The following is a 20,224-nucleotide window of genomic DNA, read 5'->3' on the forward strand; positions in this document are numbered from 1 at the left end:
CGTCGCTCGTAGATGGATAGGATGGTTTCGATTTGGGTTTTTATATGGGTGGGAGGGTTTTCCAGGATGATGGGGTTTTCGTTGGTGGTGTTCGGTGAAGATGACTAGGGAGTCGTGGTTTAGCTTTCGGGTGGTAGTGTTTAATTCAGGGTTCGATGGTTGTTGCGGTGGTTGTGATGGAGGGGGTCGAGTGACGAGGAGGAGAGAAAACGACGGTGCCATGGTGGAGAAGGAGGAGAGATACAAAGGTTTTTTTTCACTGCCACGTGTGTGTCATGTGATAGTCAACGCTGGAAAAATTTGATCAAGAGTCGGATTTCGTCTAAAGGTCCCATCTCACAAATTTTGGTTGAAATAAAGTCTCAATTTACCTCCTTTTTTATATAAGGTCCTTTTTCACAAATAAGCGATTTAAAAAGGTTCTTTTTCACATATTTCCGCATACTATTTGTTATTTTGCACATAAGAAAACGAGTCTTGCTAAAAAATTTCTAGCGAAAATAAAATAATTTAATCAACCAATTCATATACTTAATAGAAATATTATGAAGGCTCACAGCCTTACACAAATAAAATTAGGTTGTTCACTCTAAATCACCATTAAAAGCCTACCTAGCAACATTTTAGCATAGTTTAATTACTCTGTAATTGTAATTGTGTACTATCAGCCTATCAAAACTATAAAGATTAAACTTATTAGATTAAATAGTCACAATAATTGAGTAAATACCCAAACTTAATTTTGAACTCATCTTTTATCATTCATTAAAAAGTTAATATTTCAATTTTGTTCAGCTAACTGAAAAATCATTTACCAAAAATATGTAAACCTCTGTTGTTTGATCACCTCAAAAGAAATAACTAAGCAAATGAAAAACCCCACTAAAGTGACTTACCACCCTAGAAGTTTACATTATAATACCTTAAATTAAGCTAAAACATGATTTGATATATATATTATTTTTGAATTAACCTTTATTTTTTTTAATATATTTTTTTCATTTTCACCAACTTAAAAAAGACAACCATTTGTCCTCTATAAATATACCCCCACATCACAAGCAACTTCCTAATCCAAAACAAATGCAATATTAAACCTCTTTCTATTTGAAGAAACCACCAAATCAAAACAGGGCATCTTTCTAAAAATAAAATACAAACGAGCAATGAGGCTTTCTGCTTCAGTCATCTTACTTCTTCTCTTCCTCCTATCTACACTGCATGAACAAATCACTTTAGCTAAGAAGGTAATTAAACCCATAATTACAAACTTATTCCTTAATTATATCTTGTTTTTTTGTTCAACTTTACTAATCAATTTAGCATACTTTTCTTTGTACAACATTATTTAGTCCTATGTAGTGTACATGGGAGCTCATTCACATGGACTAGAAGTTTCTGAATTTGATTTGCATCAAGTCAAAGAATCACATTATGAGTTTTTGGGATCCTACCTCGGAAGGTACTTTCGCCTTTTGGTATACATTGCTAGTTCCGTTTATATTATCTGACCACTTAACTAAATTTAATCCCACTTAAAATATCAATGTATTATTACTTGTCAGTTTTTAACACTAATGCAATAACTAATACCCGCGAAAATTTATTTACCAACACAGTCGCAATGAAGCCAAGGATGCAATATTCTACTCCTACACAAAACATATCAATGGCTTTGCAGCTGTTCTCGAGGAAGAACACGCATTAGAAATTGCAAGTATGTACAAAACACGCATTTTTGTAACCAATTTTCTATGAAATTGTAAACTAATAATTTAATTTGTTTATAATATTATCATAAATGGGATATAGAACATCCAAATGTGATCTCTGTATTTCCAAATGAGGGAAGAAAATTGCACACAACTCGATCATGGGATTTCTTAGGGCTCGAAGATAACGGAGAAGTGCCCCCTTTTTCAATCTGGGAGAAGGCAAGATTTGGTGAAGATACTATTATTGCCAACTTTGATACTGGTTAGTTATTTTGTTGTTTTCCCACTATTAAATCAAATATGATATGAGATAATTTAATATATGTTCCGGCCTCGATCTTGTTATTGTTGTGAGTTTCGGTGTTACAATGCATATTGTTTTATATGTTGTGATATGTGTAATTTTAAGGTTGCATATAAACATTGAATATATTTTCTAATACTTGGATAAGTTTAGAAATTTATGACAGAATTACGACGTTGGTTAATGTTAATTAATACTACCTAAGTAATAATATTTTCTTTTCAAAATTCTTATAACATGAACATAATCTTTACGTTGAAATAATTGGCACTATGGCACTATGGCTTAGGAATCTAGGACAAAGCTTTAGCTAATCAACGCCTTGTTAATTGACCCTAATTTTCAAAATAAAGATTAAGTTTATATCAAAATGTGCTCTTACATTTAATTCACACGTTGAAAATTCAGTGCAAATGATATGGCAGGTCTCGATCAAAAAATAAATAAAAAAAAAAAAAAAAGAGATATGGTGAAGAGTCAATTGTCAAGTCCATGTTGTCCACATCGTCTTCTAACTTCAAATGATCAATTTATTTCATATCATAACATTCTTCATTAATAATAATGACAGAAAAATCAAAGATGTCATTATTTGTAGAATGAAAATAATTTTGCAAATGTTAGATTAATGTTACAATTTTGTTATAGTCGTATTGAGGAATTTTATTTTATTTTATTATTTTATTTATTTATTTTTTTTTTTGTGTGTGTGTGTCAAGATGATTTTGATAACTTCTAATATAAATGGTTAATAGAGTTTGAAACAAATTCGGAAAGGATAAACCGAGAAATAGTTCCTAAAATTCTACTAGATTAATGGACATATGGACCCAATTGGTTGACCTATAAAACTACTATTCAATTTGTATCTATTGATGTTTATATTAATACTCGTAAAATGAAATAATACTAATCATTGTTAAACCTCTAATATAATGTACCCTCTCTTTTCCAGAATATATAATTAATACGTTGGACTTTTTTCACTATACACATACTTCGTCTTAACTTTGACCACAGTTTTCTTTAGTTATTTTTTTTAATCATGATGTTGTTAAATATTATATTAGAGGTTATCAAAATCATCTTGACACAAAGCTTTTTATTATATTTAATGGTAATTAAATATCGAAATTACATAATTTACGTAATTCAAGATATAATTTGTAAAATATAATTGAGTCGAAAAAAAAAGGAAGTACCACACGGTAAACGTAGAAATGTGTTTTGCGTTAATTGCCACCATGCAGAAAGGTTTGACCACACAAGTAGGCTAATCATGGGTTTTGAGATTTATATTAATCAACAAAGTAATTAGAAAATTATTGTCATGCATGGAAGATTAGATTGATGACCAATAAAATAGTCTTTGTTTGAGAATGAAGGCATCAAAGCACATGTGTCTCGTCAATATTGGCGTGCATGCAAAGAGCCACTCCCTCTACATTTTGTCGCTATAATATGACCAATTGAAAAGGAGAACGGATACATAAATCCTTTTTATTTACTACTTCTGTTTCATATTATTTGCAACGATTAGACATTTTTCCTCTCTATTTTATGTCAAATCGTTGCAAATAATATGAAATGAAGGTAGTATTTATTAAATTTTTTTTTTTAACGAGTATTAATAAAAGGAGGGATTGAAGAGGACCATATATATTGCTTAGGTCCCAAAAGAAGAGATACCAAAGGATTAAAAGATACTCGTAACATTTTTTTGGGTATGTCAATCCCAATGAAGCGCTGTTTTTTTTTTTTTTTTTGACAATGAAGTTCTTTATTGTTAAATGTTAATGAATGGATTGTGTGAACCCAAGCACCTTAAAAATGATTATCTTTCTGGCCGGGATTCTATTTCACAAATATAGTTACACTTTTAATTTTGTCACTATTCTCAAACTTTTCCTACTTTGCCTTTGCCTTGACAATTGTTTTAAAAATTATAGTCACATACTCACATTTGATCATATTATATTGTCTTGATATGTACTTTATGTATGTTAATTTCTTTTTTTCTTATAATAACTTTGCAAATTTCCTCTATATAAAACAATTACAATTTTCACGTATTCACTTTTATGATAATTCATCACATTAAACATTAATGTTACTCAAAATTGAAATTTTAAACTTGACCCATACAACATGGGGCTTTTCATTAACTCTATATATCTTACTCTTTCTTCATATTCTATGTCATGTGGATTTTAAAATATAGGCAAATGAGTCAATTGATGTCCCCCGTATGATCTCCTTACATATCAAACAAGCCATGCATTAAGTCTAATTAAAATAAAAAAAAATTATTAGATACGTAGTGTATTATATATATATGATAGGAAGATATTACAGATATTACTAGTATTATTCTATATAATTATTGAGATTAGACGTGGCTATTAAGCATTTGCATTAGGGTCGGGTGGAACAAAAGCGGGTATGTAATTTTGAGGAGTTCTATTCATGTTATGATTATTAAACGGAGAGAATTTAAATTTACATGTCTAATTGAATTTTAATACATACATCATTGTAAAATCATAAAATCATAAAAAGTAATATTTGTTAATAAATATAGATATATATATATATAAAAAAAGGTTATCTATAAACGAAAAATCAACATCCAACTCCAATATATATATTTGTCATTTGTTAGTTTGTTACTTTTACTTTTCTAAACCTTAATTAATATAAATGAATGTCACAATCAGGGGTGTGGCCAGAATCAAAGAGTTTTGGAGATGAAGGAATTGGACCAATTCCGGCACGGTGGAAAGGAATCTGCCAAAGTCACAACAATCTTGGTGGAGTCCATTGCAATAGGTCCATTTTTATCTCCTCATCTACAAACTAGCATTCTTTTTTGTTTTGTTTTGTTTTTTTTTTTAATTTTGCCATAACTATCTAACTGTTACTTTCTTGAGTTATACATTATATACTACCTCCAACTCGAATTACTAAATAAGTAGTTTCATAAGTAGTAGTCTTATTTACTCACATAGATTTTAAATAATTTGAAAATAATCAATTTATTATCCGTTTTAAAATAGATGTTATGCTACTTACTTTTTTTTTTTAATTATTTAATTATTTTTTTATGTTATACTGTACTTGTAATTTAAAAGATTTTATCAACTTAACAATAGCGCCAAGATTCCGAATAGAAAGAATAAAAACACAAAAAAAAAAAAGGGAATATAGAGTTGGATTTATATCAATGAAAAGTTTTTTTTTATCATTAAATAATTTAACTTACATGTAGCCTCAATTAAAATTTCAAAACACAGAGTATTAATATTAATAATATTCACATATCAATTGTAATCATGTCATAATTCCAACTTCCAACAATGTGGGCATACATAATATAATGTATTAATGGACCAAGTAGGCAAGTAACCTAGTAATGAATTTGACGATAAAAAAGTGAATTTTACTATATATAACCTATGTCGTAAGTCCTATCTCTCTAGTCTCAAAGGTAGAAAACAAAAGGGAAAAGTAGTACTTGTATGTAACAAGGAATAGTAGTATTGGTTTGAAAGTTAGGTAAATGATTTGAATGGCATCAAAATGATTCTTTTACGTGGTCACACCATTTGTAATATTATCGAATATCATCGATTTTATTTCAAGTGTCAACCAACCCGCACGCCCACACCGTGCCATGCTAAAGTGAAGTGAGGTGAATATAATAATAATGGAGGCTTTGGTCCAGCCCACTAGACCTAGTGGTCAGAACACTTTCATAGTGGCTAGCATGCTTGCGTGGTGTTTGAGAGAGTAGCGTGGTATAAGTCATTAAAGCCTATAACCTCATGTTAAAGGAGAGTCTAACCACATACAAGTTCAGTAGCGTTTAGTCCTATAGTCAATTGTTGATAGACGATGTAACTCATCGATGTTATATATTGTATTCTTGATTATTTGTCATATTCTCTTAATTCTTCAATGTCAAATGGACAACTAATCCTAATCTCACATGTGGTTATTTTTCTAACAAATTATCATGGTTGATTTTTAGAAATCAATCATCAATCAATAACATAATAGTAAAACAAACACCGGGAATGACACATGTCACTTCCTGGTGTCGTTTTTTTCCCTCAAAAACCACTTTCCTGAAATAAATATATTCTAAATTGATTTTTCTTTTTATATCTTTTTGATTGACAACTTATTTAAGACAATAAAATTATATAAGTATATTTAATTTATATATTAGTTTTAAATATTCTAATTAGTAATATTAATATTATTTGCTTAAAATGATTTTTTTTTTTTATATTTATAATATATTATAATTAAATGGATTTAATTTATAGTACGAAATAAAAAAATATATACGTTATATTGCATCAAATTGACTTTAATTCATAAATCTATAACTATAACTATATAATATTAAAGGTGAAACCAGGAATGACATGCATGTGTCATCTTCTTTTTACAAATTTCCCACCATTTTTTTTGGCCAAAGCTTCTTAGAGAATATTTAATACTATATTACTATGCAATAATACGGGAAATGATTTTGGCACACCCTTAATTGATTTTGGCACACCCCTATGAGAGAAGAGCATAGAAAACTGTACTCTCACATAGGGGTGTGCCAAAATCAATTGAGGGTGTGCCAAAATCAGTTTCCCAATAATACTAGGTTAGAGCCTGTGCAACACACATTTATATGAAACCTATTTTTAATTTGTAGTACATTTTAGAAAAAAAAATGGCTATTATACATGAATATAAATAAGAATTGCGTACATTTTGTAATTTTAAAATTTTTGTTTTCCATCAAAATTATAATATATATAGTATCTGTACAACGTTGTCTAATCCATAGTTCAATGTAGGATGTCATTTATGAGTGCTATTTTAAATTGATTCAATCTCCTACGATAAATTGATAGGTTTTAGCTGTATGTAGAACCTTATACTCCCTCCGTTTTTAAATACTTGTTCCATTTCTCTTGGACACGTATGCCGATGCTAATCTTTGATCACTTATATCTTTAATTATCAATAAGTATAAATTCTAACAATTGAAAATTAATAATCTAATCATTGAGATGATTCCAACAAGTACCCACAAGACTATATTTTTTTCTTATGTATGAATCACAAACATTTAGTTAAAGTAAGACAAATGAATAGTGCAAAAAATAGAAATGGAGCATTACTCTGTTTTTAAATACTTGCTCCATTTCTCTTGGGCACGTATGGCGATGCTAATCTTTGATCAATTATCTTAGTTATCAATAAGTATAAATTCTAACAATTAAAATATAATAATCTATTCATTGAGATGATTCCAATAAGTACCCATAAGACTACATTTTTTCTTATGTATAAATCACAAACATGAGTCAAAGTAGGATAAATGAATAGTGTAAATAATACTACCTCTGTTTCTTTTTAGTTGACTTGTATTCCTTTTTAGGAAGTATTTTTTTTAGTTGACACGTTTCCTTTTGGGGTAACGTTTTTACCTTGCATTTACAAGCTACCCCACTTACCTTTTCATTCTCTCTCACTCTCTCTCCTCTCCTTAATATGCGTGCCTAAATTAAACGCGTCAACTAAATAAAAACTGAGAAAGTAGAAATGGAGCAAGTATTTAAAAACGAAGGGAGTATTTAATAGTAATAGTTAATAGATTTCCGATATGATCCCTTACTATTTTGGTATTTATATTTCATTTATACACACTCAACAAAAATATTATTTTTTTAATTAATACCATGCAATAATTAAACTAATAATAAACAATGAAAGTTACCACGGGACCTAATCTAGTCATTTATAATAAGTGAGTTGTTTGACACACATTGCCTTGGGGTGTGTCTTACGTGTGTCTGTATCATATACGTGTAGGCTATAGACAATTAGACACGCCACCCATATGATGCATGTTTCTATGAACCGTACATGAACTGGATAGTAGAGTTTGTTTCAAAAACTCATGTTAGCTCGACAATGTCGGATGATTTGTAATAGATTAAATATTAAACAAATTGTAGGTGATGTCATTAACTTATTACAATTTTTCTTTAATGTTGAATTAGCTTTGAATTTTATAACAACCTTATTAAAGATCGAGTATTGAAAATGAGTTTTGGATAGTGCTTCATTTCATATTTGAACAATCAACTTAGTCATTTAAGAAAATGAACTATCATTTTTATCTAGATGAAGCTTAGAATATAATGTATATGTATGACAACATAAATGCACAAAACATAAATACAATGATTATGCAAGTATAAGTGAGCTAATAACCAATTCAATGATTAATGACTTAATACAGGAAACTAATTGGAGCAAGGTACTACAACAAAGGGTACTTAACAGCATTATCAACAAGCAACACCACCAACACAACAGAAATCAACAGTCCACGAGACTACGACGGACATGGCACCCACACCCTATCCACAGCCGGAGGATCATTCGTTCACAATGCTAGCGTATTCGGGTTCGGAAAAGGAGTAGCCAAAGGCGGCTCCCCTCGAGCTCGAGTGGCGGCCTACAAAGTTTGTTGGCCGCCAATAAATGGTAGTGAGTGTTACGATGCTGATATCTTGGCTGCCTTTGATGCAGCCATATCCGACGGCGTTGACGTTATCTCTGCATCACTAGGAGGGACTCCTACGCCTTATTTCAATGACAGTTTGTCGATTGGATCATTTCATGCTGTCAAGAAGAATGTTGTTGTGGTGTGTTCTGCTGGGAATTCTGGGCCAACTGATGGTACTGTTGTGAATGTTTCTCCTTGGATTTTTACTGTTGGGGCTAGTACTATGGATCGGGATTTCTCTAATTGGGTATTGCTTGGTAATGGTCAACATTTCGAGGTTAGATTTTGATCTTGTTCATTCGTGTTTTTGAAGTAGGGGTGTTACTGAAACTAGATGGTTTGCGAACTAAGAGTTTTTTTTTTTTTTTTTTTTTTTTTTTTTTTTTTTTTTGAAAACAGTTTTTTTTCACTAGTTAATTCTGCTTATTATACTCAATAACCTTTAAAGGCTTTAATTTATTGATAAAATTATATTTTTGAGAAGTTAACAAGGGTAGAAAAATTAGCAACCCTATGGTTATAACTTAGAAAAAGTTGTGACTTTTGGAATGAAGTTGTGTTTTAAATCAGAGATAGCAACGAAGGACTTATTAAGACATCTACGTTCAACCTCAAAAGTATTTATATCAATTTAAGTTATTTGAACCTGAAATTTAGCTTGACAAACTACACAACGTGACTCAAGTTTAAAAAATGAAAAAAAGATATAACTAATTCGTTGAATATGAGCAACTCATCAAGTTCAAAATTGGTTCTCTTGATTATCACCCCTAATTATGGTCTTTACTCGCTCGATTATCACCCCTAATTAGGTGTTGAATATAGTGAGGAATGCAGGTCTTTTAGGATCTCTGATTCAGTACTCCAAATTCCAATGTCTTTTGTTTTTTTTTTTAAATTTTTTTTAAAGTAAGACAATAAATTTATTGCAATCTTGGTGTTAACTTATTATTGTGTATGTACAAATAATAATGTTAAAAAACTTGATTAACTAAATGTAAATTTTTGCTTAAAAGGGACAAAGCTTGGCACCAAAATCATTACAAGTTGGCAAGTACTATCCCCTAGTGAGTGCTGCAAATGTCAAAACAGCAAATGCATCAATTGAAGAAGCGTAAGAACCATAAACATGTCACATACATTTAATTTCCTCTAGTTTTTAATTTCTTGATTCTACTCTACTAATCTTATTAATGAAACATTTATGGTGTTTAGACAATTATGCAAATACGGAACCATGGATCCTAACAAAGCAAGAGGTAAAATCGTTGTTTGTCTTAGAGGAGATAATGCAAGAGTAGACAAAGGGCAACAAGTTGCCTTAGTCGGGGGCGTCGGTATGGTCCTTGCTAACGATCAAGATACTGCTAATGAAATCATTGCTGATCCTCACGTCCTTCCTGCTTCTCATATCAATTATAGAGACGGTGTCCATGTTTACGACTACATCAAATCAACAAAGTAAGGGCTTGTTTGGCTATACACTAATCATCTTATTAGTCGTACACACACTAATCATGTTATTTTTGAACAAACAACATGAACATGTCCTAAGAAAGTACCTCTGCTTCATATTATTTGCAATGATTTATCGTTGCAAATAATTCATTGCAAATAATATGAAAGAGAGGTAATGTTAATGATATTGGTTCCTCTGAAATTAACTTTTGTATTTTTTCATTGATAGGTCTGCAAAGGCTTCCATTACACACACATCAACAAGGTTAGGAATTAAACCGTCACCATTCATGGCAGCATTTTCATCGAAAGGACCAAATACAGTTACACCGGAGATTCTTAAGGTTCATAATAATCAAATTTCATTTCAATTCATCAACGAGAAATAATCAAATTTCCAACTTCGGTGTGTATAGAATAATGATCATATTGTTTTTACACTTGTTCTTTCAGCCTGATATAACAGCACCAGGAGTAAGTGTGATAGCAGCCTACACTGAAGCACAAGGACCAACAAACCAAGTGTTTGACAAACGTCGAGTTCAGTTTAACTCCATATCAGGCACTTCGATGTCATGCCCTCATATTTCGGGTGTTGTTGGTCTTCTTAAAACCATTTATCCACATTGGAGCCCTGCAGCAATTAAGTCAGCTATCATGACCACAGGTAAACTACTACATACGGTCGTTTTTCCAAAACTCGAGCTTACTTGATTGACTTTAGGCTATTTCAAGACCAGGGTATACTGTAATACTTCCTCTGTTTCAAAATAATTGCAATAGTAAACTTTGCATAGAAAATGTTGCAATTATTATGTGTTGCGATTATTTAGGAATTGGTGATAATAAGCTACAAAACGTGTGTGCTAGCTTAGCAAATTGATACATTCTACATCCAAATTACTTAAATGGTTTGTTTCACTTGTTGTAATTGCAGCTAGCATAATAGACAATGTGTATGAACCCATAACAAACGCGTCCAAGCTACAAGCAAACCCGCTACACTATGGAGCCGGACATGTTCAACCAAATCAAGCTATGGATCCAGGATTGGTGTACGACATGACCATCAATGACTACTTGAATTTTCTTTGTGCACTTGGTTATAATGAGACATCCATTTCTTTATTTTATGCAAGCCCTTATGTTTGCCCTAAAAAGTTTAGTATTCTTAATCTTAACTACCCTTCAATCACAATTCCTAATCTCAAAAAATCAACCACTGTGACTAGAACCTTGAAGAATGTTGGTTCTCCAGGGAAGTACATAGCTCATGTTCAAAACCCGAGAGGGATCGCGATTTCAGTCCATCCTTCTGTCTTGGAGTTCACTAGCATAGGTCAAGAGAAAAGCTTCCACATTACCATTAAGGCGAAGAAGGGAAAGGCATCCAAGGATTATGTATTTGGAAGATTAACTTGGTTAGATGGTATGCATCATGTAAGTAGTCCAATAACTGTAAAGTCAGTATAATATTGGCACTACCTATTTATCTAATTGCTTTTAATTAGCAATCTACTATACAAATCCCTGATTGTAACCAAGATATTACTCCAGTTATTAAAAAGTAATATTAATATTGCATATGGTCATTATTGCATTCTATATATATCTTTTACATCGATCTAAAAATTAAAATTTTGACTTTTCTTACTTTTTCTTGACTTTGACCCAATTGACCGGATTAAATGAACTATTAGAATTAGTAAAAGGCTTTGGGTCAATTGATGGTAGCAATTAAAGATGGGCTTGACTTAAAGGCCCAATATGAAGAAAGGACGGGTATGGAGGCAAAAGTAAACAATCCGATTTTCAAATTAAAGAGAGTTGACTCCAAGAACAATTAGCTGCAAAACACTTATTAGAGTTAGTCACAACCACTCTAATTTGTCTATAAATAGAGACAAGAGGAGCACATCAAGAGGATGAGCAAATCCTAGCATACGCAAAACTAGTCATATGATATAATAAACCTTGTAATCGGGTCGTTCGGGTCAAGTACAAGTTGGGTCATTTTGGGTTTCAGGTTTGTTCGGGTATAGATAGTCAGGTTTGGGTAGAGATGGAAATGGATCAAGTTTGAGGCGAGTGGATCATAACCTGCATCCATCCACCCCACCCCACCCAATCCATCCATCACCCATGGGTGAAACGAATGGTTTGGGTGATAATCAGATATACAATATGAGCATTTAAAATTAAAAGGTTACATAACATTTAGTGCGTCCCAAGTGTCATCACTCATGGAATACCTTAAGAATGGAGGCTACCGTCATTTGCCATGCAGTAGTGGTGCCACCGTGACTTTGTCCGAGAGAGTAGAGAGAGCCGTGATTTTTTGAAATGTTGGAGTTTAGGAATTAGGAGATTAGCTTAGGAATTACAATATTGAAATATTCGGTTGGGCCTAACCCAGTATAAATGAATTCTAGAAATAAAAAAAATGTTTTTTTGAAATGTTAGGGTAATGGGTCAGGTTAACGAGTCGAATGATGGGTGAAAATTGTCCATTCGAATCCGATCTATCACGCGGATCCGTTAATCCGTTACCTGCCTATAACCCATTTAAATTGGGTTTTTCACCTATCCAACAAGGCGGGTGGACCAGGTGGTCCACAAATACTTCCATCTGTAGATTTGGGTTGGGTATCATGTTGATAATTTGGATCAAGTTCAGGCTTGGTCAATTAAGGTTCGGGTGAGGTTCAGATCAAGTTAAGTTATGGTTAGGTCATCTCAGGCCGGGGGTTTTTGGTTAAGCTCCAACTGGACTATTAATAATTGTTATTGTTATAATTGTTAGGGTTAATATAATTTTTAAAGGAGTTATAGGATTTAATTAATTCATGGAAAGATTTTCCAAATGGACATTGGACGAAAATTCACTAGGAGCATGGTTTTCTCAACATTATTGTTTGACACCAAACAACCCTAACAACCTAGCAAGATGGTTAGCTACAAAATTACCATCTCTCTTTACATGAGTGATGAGACCAAACACTAGACGATAAAAGCTACTAGAGAATACATTGTCTTGTAGAACACAGTCAACATTAGTGTAAGAAATATGCCTTGTATATGATTTTGGGTCTTGGAGTGAGTGATATAGCTCGCGAGGTAGCTCGTAATGTAGTTTGTAGGCAAGTTATAGGTTGCAAAGAAATTGGTGCTATAGTTCTTATACGAGCGAGCTATAGCTCGCGGAGGTCAATAGATGCGGCTCGAGCGAGATCTCGGTCACGTGCAAAACAAGAAGTCGAGCGCAAATTTGGAAATTGCGTGTGGCGTTCAATGCTGAGGTGGTCAGCAATTTTCTACACGTCTATATCTATCTTATTCCGGAGTGATATATATATATATATATACCCCCCAAGATTATTCGTAGCTGTATGATTGAGTTTTGAGTGGTTATTCTAAAATCTGAGAGTCTTTTGTGTATTTTTAATCCGTGATTTTTCAAAGAGATAACAATAGAAATCGGAGAGACAATCAATTTATTTTCTATTATTGCTCTCAAATTTGTTCTGAACCTGTACTATGTTTTCGCCTAGATCAATAAAACTATTATTTTCGCCTGCATGAACGTGGCTGTAACAAATATAATTCATCAGCATTAGTTGTGAAAATAGAAAATGAAGCAGAAAATTTAGATTTTCAGATGTTACAATATATATATTAGGAGAAAGATCATTATGTGCTTTTTGTCGATCATTTGATTCATTTACCCGAGCATTTGATTCATTTCTTCAATCGAGCTTCCATAATTTTTGATTCATTTTTCATGGTTAGTGCAGATAAATTTGGGGAAATTGATTCATTTTGTCAAATTTTTGTTGCGCTATGTTAATAATTTGATTCATTTTGTTGATCATTTGTTGAGTTTTCTTCCATCGATCTTTGCATTTTTCAGTTGAATTTTTGGACAAAAATCTCAGTGTTAAAACCTAGGTTTTTCATTTAATGTTATATAAGACCGCGAGTCCATTTTTCTTGGGCCTAAACCCGCGTTTTTTTAAAGTTGAGCATGAAATGTTGGATTTCTTCAATGACTCACGAAGCTATACGCAATTGCGAAAAATATGTTAGAGCATATGTTAATTTTTTTTTTTAAAAAAAGAGACGGTAGTATGTGAGAAAAACTTAGGAGATTTTGGATGAAAAAAAAAAACTGAGAGAGAAAGAACATCTTTGTTGGCCGTTCATCTACACTAATATATTAAAAGCCGTTTATAAAAACATCCACGTGTCATGTAGGCTCCCCTAATTACGCCACGTCACCAACTCAACTAATCATTACGCCACGTCATGCACAAGGTGTTCCTAAGAATGTCTACGTGTCACGTAAACTGCCCTCACTACACACGTCACAACTCAACTAATCATTACGCCACGTCATGCACTTATAATAATAATAATAAAAAAAAGTTCTCCATAAGATTTGAACACGCAATCTCTAAATCTAAAACTAAGTGTTTTACCACAAATCTAAGTTATTTTTTATGTATTCTTTTGAATACAAAATATTAATATGTAACAAATGACAATTCAATATGAACAACAAATTTAATTGAGTTATAAATTACAATGTATATTAATGATCAACCCTAAGTAATAAACCGGGGCATCGTCCGGGCCCAAAAACTAGTTAGATATTGTAACGAGGGAATTTTAAAACATTAAATCTGTCTTTTTTTTTTCCTTCTTCCATGTATTATGCGAATTTAGCATCTCTTATAAGTGGGTTTAAATCATTAAAATTAAAATAAACTTTGAATCAACTAAAATAAATTTATTGATATAATCATCAAAAAACATTTAAACGCATTTTTCTAATAACTTGCAAAAATAAAAATAATTCGGTGAGGATCAACAATGTATTTTGCTATGAAAATAATTATGATGAGTTTAATTTTTATTTTGTAAGTCATTATTTTAGTGTGTATATATATATATATATATATATATATATACTACATCCGGTTCTTGTTACTCGCAACTTTTGCCATTTTTGGATGATTCAAATTACTTGCAACTTTTTTTTTCTTTCCTTTTATGGTAAGTTTTTGTGGTTAAATTTACCATTCTACCGTTACTTTTTTTTTTAATCAACCTTATTAAACTACCAATCTGATTATATTAAATTAAACCCCATGCTTAATTAAATTACTCTCATCCCCAGTTTTTTTCTCTCTCCTCCTTCAACCTCATTTTCAAGGTGGGTTCGTCGGTGTTTCGAGCGTGGCTTCATCGGTGTTCCAAGTGTAGTTCGTTGGTAGTTCTAAATCGTCGATGGTTCGTTATCGTCGGTGTTTTGTTGGTTGTGGGTTGCTGCGGAGGGTTTGGTGGGTTGTGGGTTCGTTGGGTTGTGGCATAGATCGGTGGGTTTGGTGGGTCGTAGGCTTGTGGCATAGATTGGTGGGTTTGGTTCACCGTAGTTTAGATTGGTGGGTTTGGTGGGTACGTGGTAGGTGGTCGTCAGTGTTGGGTTTGCTGGGTACGGGTTCACTGGTCGTCGGTGGTAGATTGGTGGGTATGGGCCCGCTGGTCGTCGGTGTTAGGTTTGCTGGGTTCGGTGGTAGGTGGTGGCTGGTGGGTGGTTTATGTACAACTAGGTGGTGCTGGTGGTGGTGGGTTATTTATTCTTAACTTGGTTGAATTTGTTTTTATTTTTTTAGTCGGATTAATAACTAAGTAGTATATACTCTTATCTTTCAATAAATATGCTTAGGATCTTTTGCCTAGGATTCCGCAATGTCTCTGAAAGTTGCAAGTAACAAGAACCGGAGGTAGTATGTGTTTTTCTGATGATCATATGATTAATTTGGTAACTCTAATATATATATACTATTATTTTAAAACAGGAAGTTGGAAGGACACATGACCTCTCGATTAAAAAAAATAATTTAAAAAAAAACCTAATTATAGATATAAGTTTAACCGTTATTTTTGCAAGTTCGACTAAATGGGTAGAAGATGCAGTTTTTCACAATATGACATATGCTTGAATTTTTTTTTTTTTTTTTTTAAAAAAAATTTTGATAGACTTTTGCTTTTAATGTAAACTTTCTTGTAGTACTTTTAAAATATTTCAAATATTTTCAACGAAGTACTATTCTTATATGAAATTGAAATACTAAGCAAAAATACAAATACGATAACAATAATTAAAATACATTAAAGAAAATTTTGTCAAGAAATACCAATTAAAGCATGTGTTTTGAAAACAACTAAATATTAATTTTTATTTTAAAAAGAACTACCACAAAGTTGTAAAAATTTTGAATCAAAAAACAAATTTGTAAAATGTTTAAGTAGCACTGCCACTCTAATAATTCCAACTAAAATATTTGGCATGTAGGATCCATTTTTTACCTTTATTTTATAAAATCACTATTTAAATTAACTAAATTACCCTTCATAAAAGTAAAAAGTGGTATAAAGTGAGACCCAAATGCCGGAGGTTCTAGCCAAAATTGTTAGAATGGTAGTGCTAATTAAACTTTTTACAACTTTGTGGTAGTTTTTTAAAAAAATTTTAATAGGCAATTGTTTTCAAAACACGTGTTTTAATTGGTAGTTGTTGACAAAATATCCTACATTAAATAGTCATGCGTTGCACAAGTTTAAGACTAGTTGATATAATATATGTACTGAATTTAAGCTTGTGTTATCCATCGTTATTATTATTAAATAAAAGTAATTAAAACAATATTAATTAAACATTAACAAATTACATGAAGTGATTAATAAAGTAAGAAATTTCATGTAACTACGTAAATATTATATTGCACATAGTTAGCTGATATAATAATGTATATTGATACATTATTTAAAATTTGCATATTATTATTCTCATTTTAAATAATCTAATGCCAATAAATTATTATTTATTCATTCTCAATGCTGCATGTAATTCTTTCTCAATTAATATATTATTTCTTATGGATTTCATTTTACGATACCAATATTTGTGTTATTTCGATTGATCTTATGATTCTATCATAGGATCATGGAACATGTATATGAGCTGTCATTTATAATTAAGGCAATTAACTAAATCCGACGTGAATAAAGGAAGAAACAGAATAGAGTTATCTGAAGAACACTTTTAGGCAATCAAAAGTCTCCTAATTCCTAGAGATCAAGAAGTGTTAAATAACGACACATCCTTTTATTGTTGAAGATTGACCTAATAGTTCGAGGTTGTGGGTGTTGAACTGTAAGAAACAGGCTGGTAAAGGGGGCCGTTTTGCTAGGTAATGGGGTAAAATTATCGAAGATAAGAGCCTTGAAAAGGATAGCATTATGTCCTTTGGGTGGAATCACAATCTCTATCACATGAGATCAATTATACTTCTCCTACTAAAGATATTACTGAAGAACATAATATTTTTGCTGCAATTGATAGTAAATTTGATGATTACATTGTTGGGCGACGCAGTGGACACACCTTTGACCCTAGGGGCGCTGGCCTTGAGGGCACTACTAGCCCCGATGGCACCAGTGGCACGGGCATTGTAGTGATAAGGAAACTGCTATAATCTAGTTGTAGAATATTGCTTAATATTTACTTCCTCCGTTCTTTATTACTTGACCTGTATTCCTTTTTGGGAAGTTTCTTTTTACTTGACCCGTTTCCTTTTTGGCAAATTTAACACTACACATTTACTTATTTACCCTCACCTTTCAACATAATTAAAATCATATACCCTTTGTTACCTTTTAACCCCTCCTTTCTCACGTTAGTCAGACAATACTCCCACCCCTTAGTTCTTCATTGTTCACCACCACATCCTCTCTCCCTCCTCCAAGTTACCCATGGCAGCCACCCATCTCCACCACCCTTACCATATATTTGAAGCACCACCGCAACATCAATTATCACCCTTATCTCCCTCTTCACCGTTGATGGTCTCCACACTCCTCCCCTCACACCCTCTCTCATCACCTCCACGTCTCTAAAGTCGCGCCGTCACCGCCCTAATTTGTTTAAGGGCTTAAACTTCACCCAAATCAAAGCCATGGTGGTCGAATTTGGTTAGAAATTCTAGATCTGAAACCACCATAGCCAAATTCAACCACCAAGCTCTCAATTTCTGAAAAATATGCTCAAGGACGGTGGTGGTTGTTGGAGTGGTCGAATTCGGTGGTATTCTCTTTCCTCAATTTTTTAATTCGGTGGTGGTCGAATTCAATGGTGGTTGTTGCGAGGTAGCGAAGGATTGAAGGGATTGCTTTTGTGGTGAAGGTAGTGGTGGTTTTTAGTGGTGGTTGTAATGGTGAAATGGGTAAAACTGTAACAGTGACGGGAAGGGTAGCTGGGTGTAAGTGTTGGGTCTTGGGTTACTGAGCACTGAGCAGGGGTAATGGGTAAGGGTAATAGGGTCTTTTAGCTTTCTTTTCATCTTTTCCTTGATATTTGTGCCTAAAAGAAATAGGTCATGTAATAAAAAACAGAGGAAGTATCCTATTAAGATTGTTAAGTGTATGTGTCTTATATAGCTCTAAGGATAAGTATCCTACTTAATAGCTTTTGTTGTAACCAACTAACGTGATGCTAGTTGCCTAACCCAGTTTGTATTTAGTTATAAATACCTTTTGAGTCTATGGCAATAAAGTAACCTTTTCTCTCTAATTTCTATACTTTGTAGCTTTCCTTGAAAATGTAAAGGTAGTCTAGTAGCCTTCTTTGATTGATGGTATAGATGTTCTACTCTTTTTTAAAGACCATTTTCGCTTGTTTGTTATGTTGAACTGTGCGCAATACTGTTTGAACCATTTATGTTTTCACTGGCCTGTCTAAGTCAGTCATGTTGTAAACTACTAAGTACAAAGGATTTGTCCAAAAAAGTTGGAAGCTGAATTTTGAAAAATCCACCATATATAGCTTGTCAATTAAGGTCTTTCTCCATGATTATTGGACTTGGAATTAGAATTTGCTATATAGAATTCTAGTTAATTTGCACACAAAAGTATTGCATCAGTAGTTTGGACAGAGATTATTAATTTTCTACGGTATGAACAAACTTTGACTGCTTGGCTTTAATCAGCACACTTTTTTTTGGATTGCTTGTACTCCCTCCGTGTTTTAATAAGTGTTACACTTATCAAATCTGGCCGTGTTTTAATTAGTGTTACAGTTCCTTTTTTGACAAAAAATTACATTTAATTATAATATCTCTCTTCTCTCATGGTCCCACGAAAACCCACTACTATTTTTTTTTTTTTATTATATTTTTTCTTTTACATTCATTATTTTTCAATGAACTATTAACCCCTCTATATTTCTTTTATAATTTTTAATTCTCTAACTACCCCACTTACCTCTTGTTTTTATTTAAGTCAATTAAAATGTCTAAAACTGTGTACCGGTCAAACTGTAACACTTAAAAAAACACGGAGGGAGTAATAAAACTCATATCATGCAAAATTAGTAGCTTCATGAGTGAGTGGAACATCTTAATATTTTTTTTAAAGTTAATATCAACATAAAGGTAAAGGAAAGGTTTATAAATTTTTGATTTATCAATCCATTAAAGTTTTTATTTGAGCAAACACATATTCTTGTCCATTTAATGAGTCAACTTAGGATAATTCTTTCTTCTGATAACTGGTAATGGATGGGCATGTAGGAAATTTGTACTTAGCCCCCCCCCCTTTTTTTTTTTAATTTAACTAAAACAAATATATTGTGGTGGAGGTAGATATTAATTAGTTATTTTAATATTCCCTTATTTTGTTGGCACAATCTGAAGAACCCTCAAGATTTGTAAAACTATTCAGAATTTGGCTTGGCGATGTTATGTTACATTTTTAATATTCTTGCTTATATCATCCATGTTGTGAGGCCTTGTGTAGACACCCATTTGTGTCTCCCCAAAACCAAACCCAGTGATGAATATGACAAGGGTCAAGCTAGGTCGTTGAAACTAACCCTACCCTAGGCCAAACAAAATTTGTAATCTCTCAACACACCCTTATACAAGTATAATGGTAAGTCGAGGGTCGAACCACTAAGGAATGGAGGGCGATTCTATATTGTCAAGTCAAGCTATTCCGGAAAGGTGAGGTAAGGGTGTGAATGCTAAACAACTAAACAAGCTAGGTTGGGACAAATATAGTAAACACTAGGGTTCAGGATCCACATATACTTGTAACGGA

General features: G+C 32.5%; 1 protein-coding gene across 1 annotated transcript; it reads left to right on the plus strand.

The window, feature by feature from the left end:
- The first annotated feature begins 277 nt into the window (after positions 1-277).
- LOC145619287 (subtilisin-like protease SBT5.3) lies at positions 278-11,647 on the plus strand. The gene is made up of 11 exons (XM_081673953.1): positions 278-1,247; positions 1,353-1,462; positions 1,620-1,717; positions 1,813-1,977; positions 4,737-4,848; positions 8,336-8,882; positions 9,622-9,719; positions 9,821-10,066; positions 10,293-10,407; positions 10,517-10,730; positions 11,001-11,647. Exons 1-11 carry the CDS (start codon positions 1,167-1,169, stop codon positions 11,534-11,536), a joined length of 2,322 nt encoding a protein of 773 aa, XP_081530079.1. The 5' UTR covers positions 278-1,166; the 3' UTR covers positions 11,537-11,647.
- Positions 11,648-20,224: the final 8,577 nt, after the last annotated feature.

This window comes from Chenopodium album, chromosome 27 (genome assembly GCF_948465745.1).
Source record: "Chenopodium album chromosome 27, dcCheAlbu1.1, whole genome shotgun sequence".
In the NCBI taxonomy this organism is placed as follows: Eukaryota; Viridiplantae; Streptophyta; class Magnoliopsida; order Caryophyllales; family Amaranthaceae; genus Chenopodium; species Chenopodium album.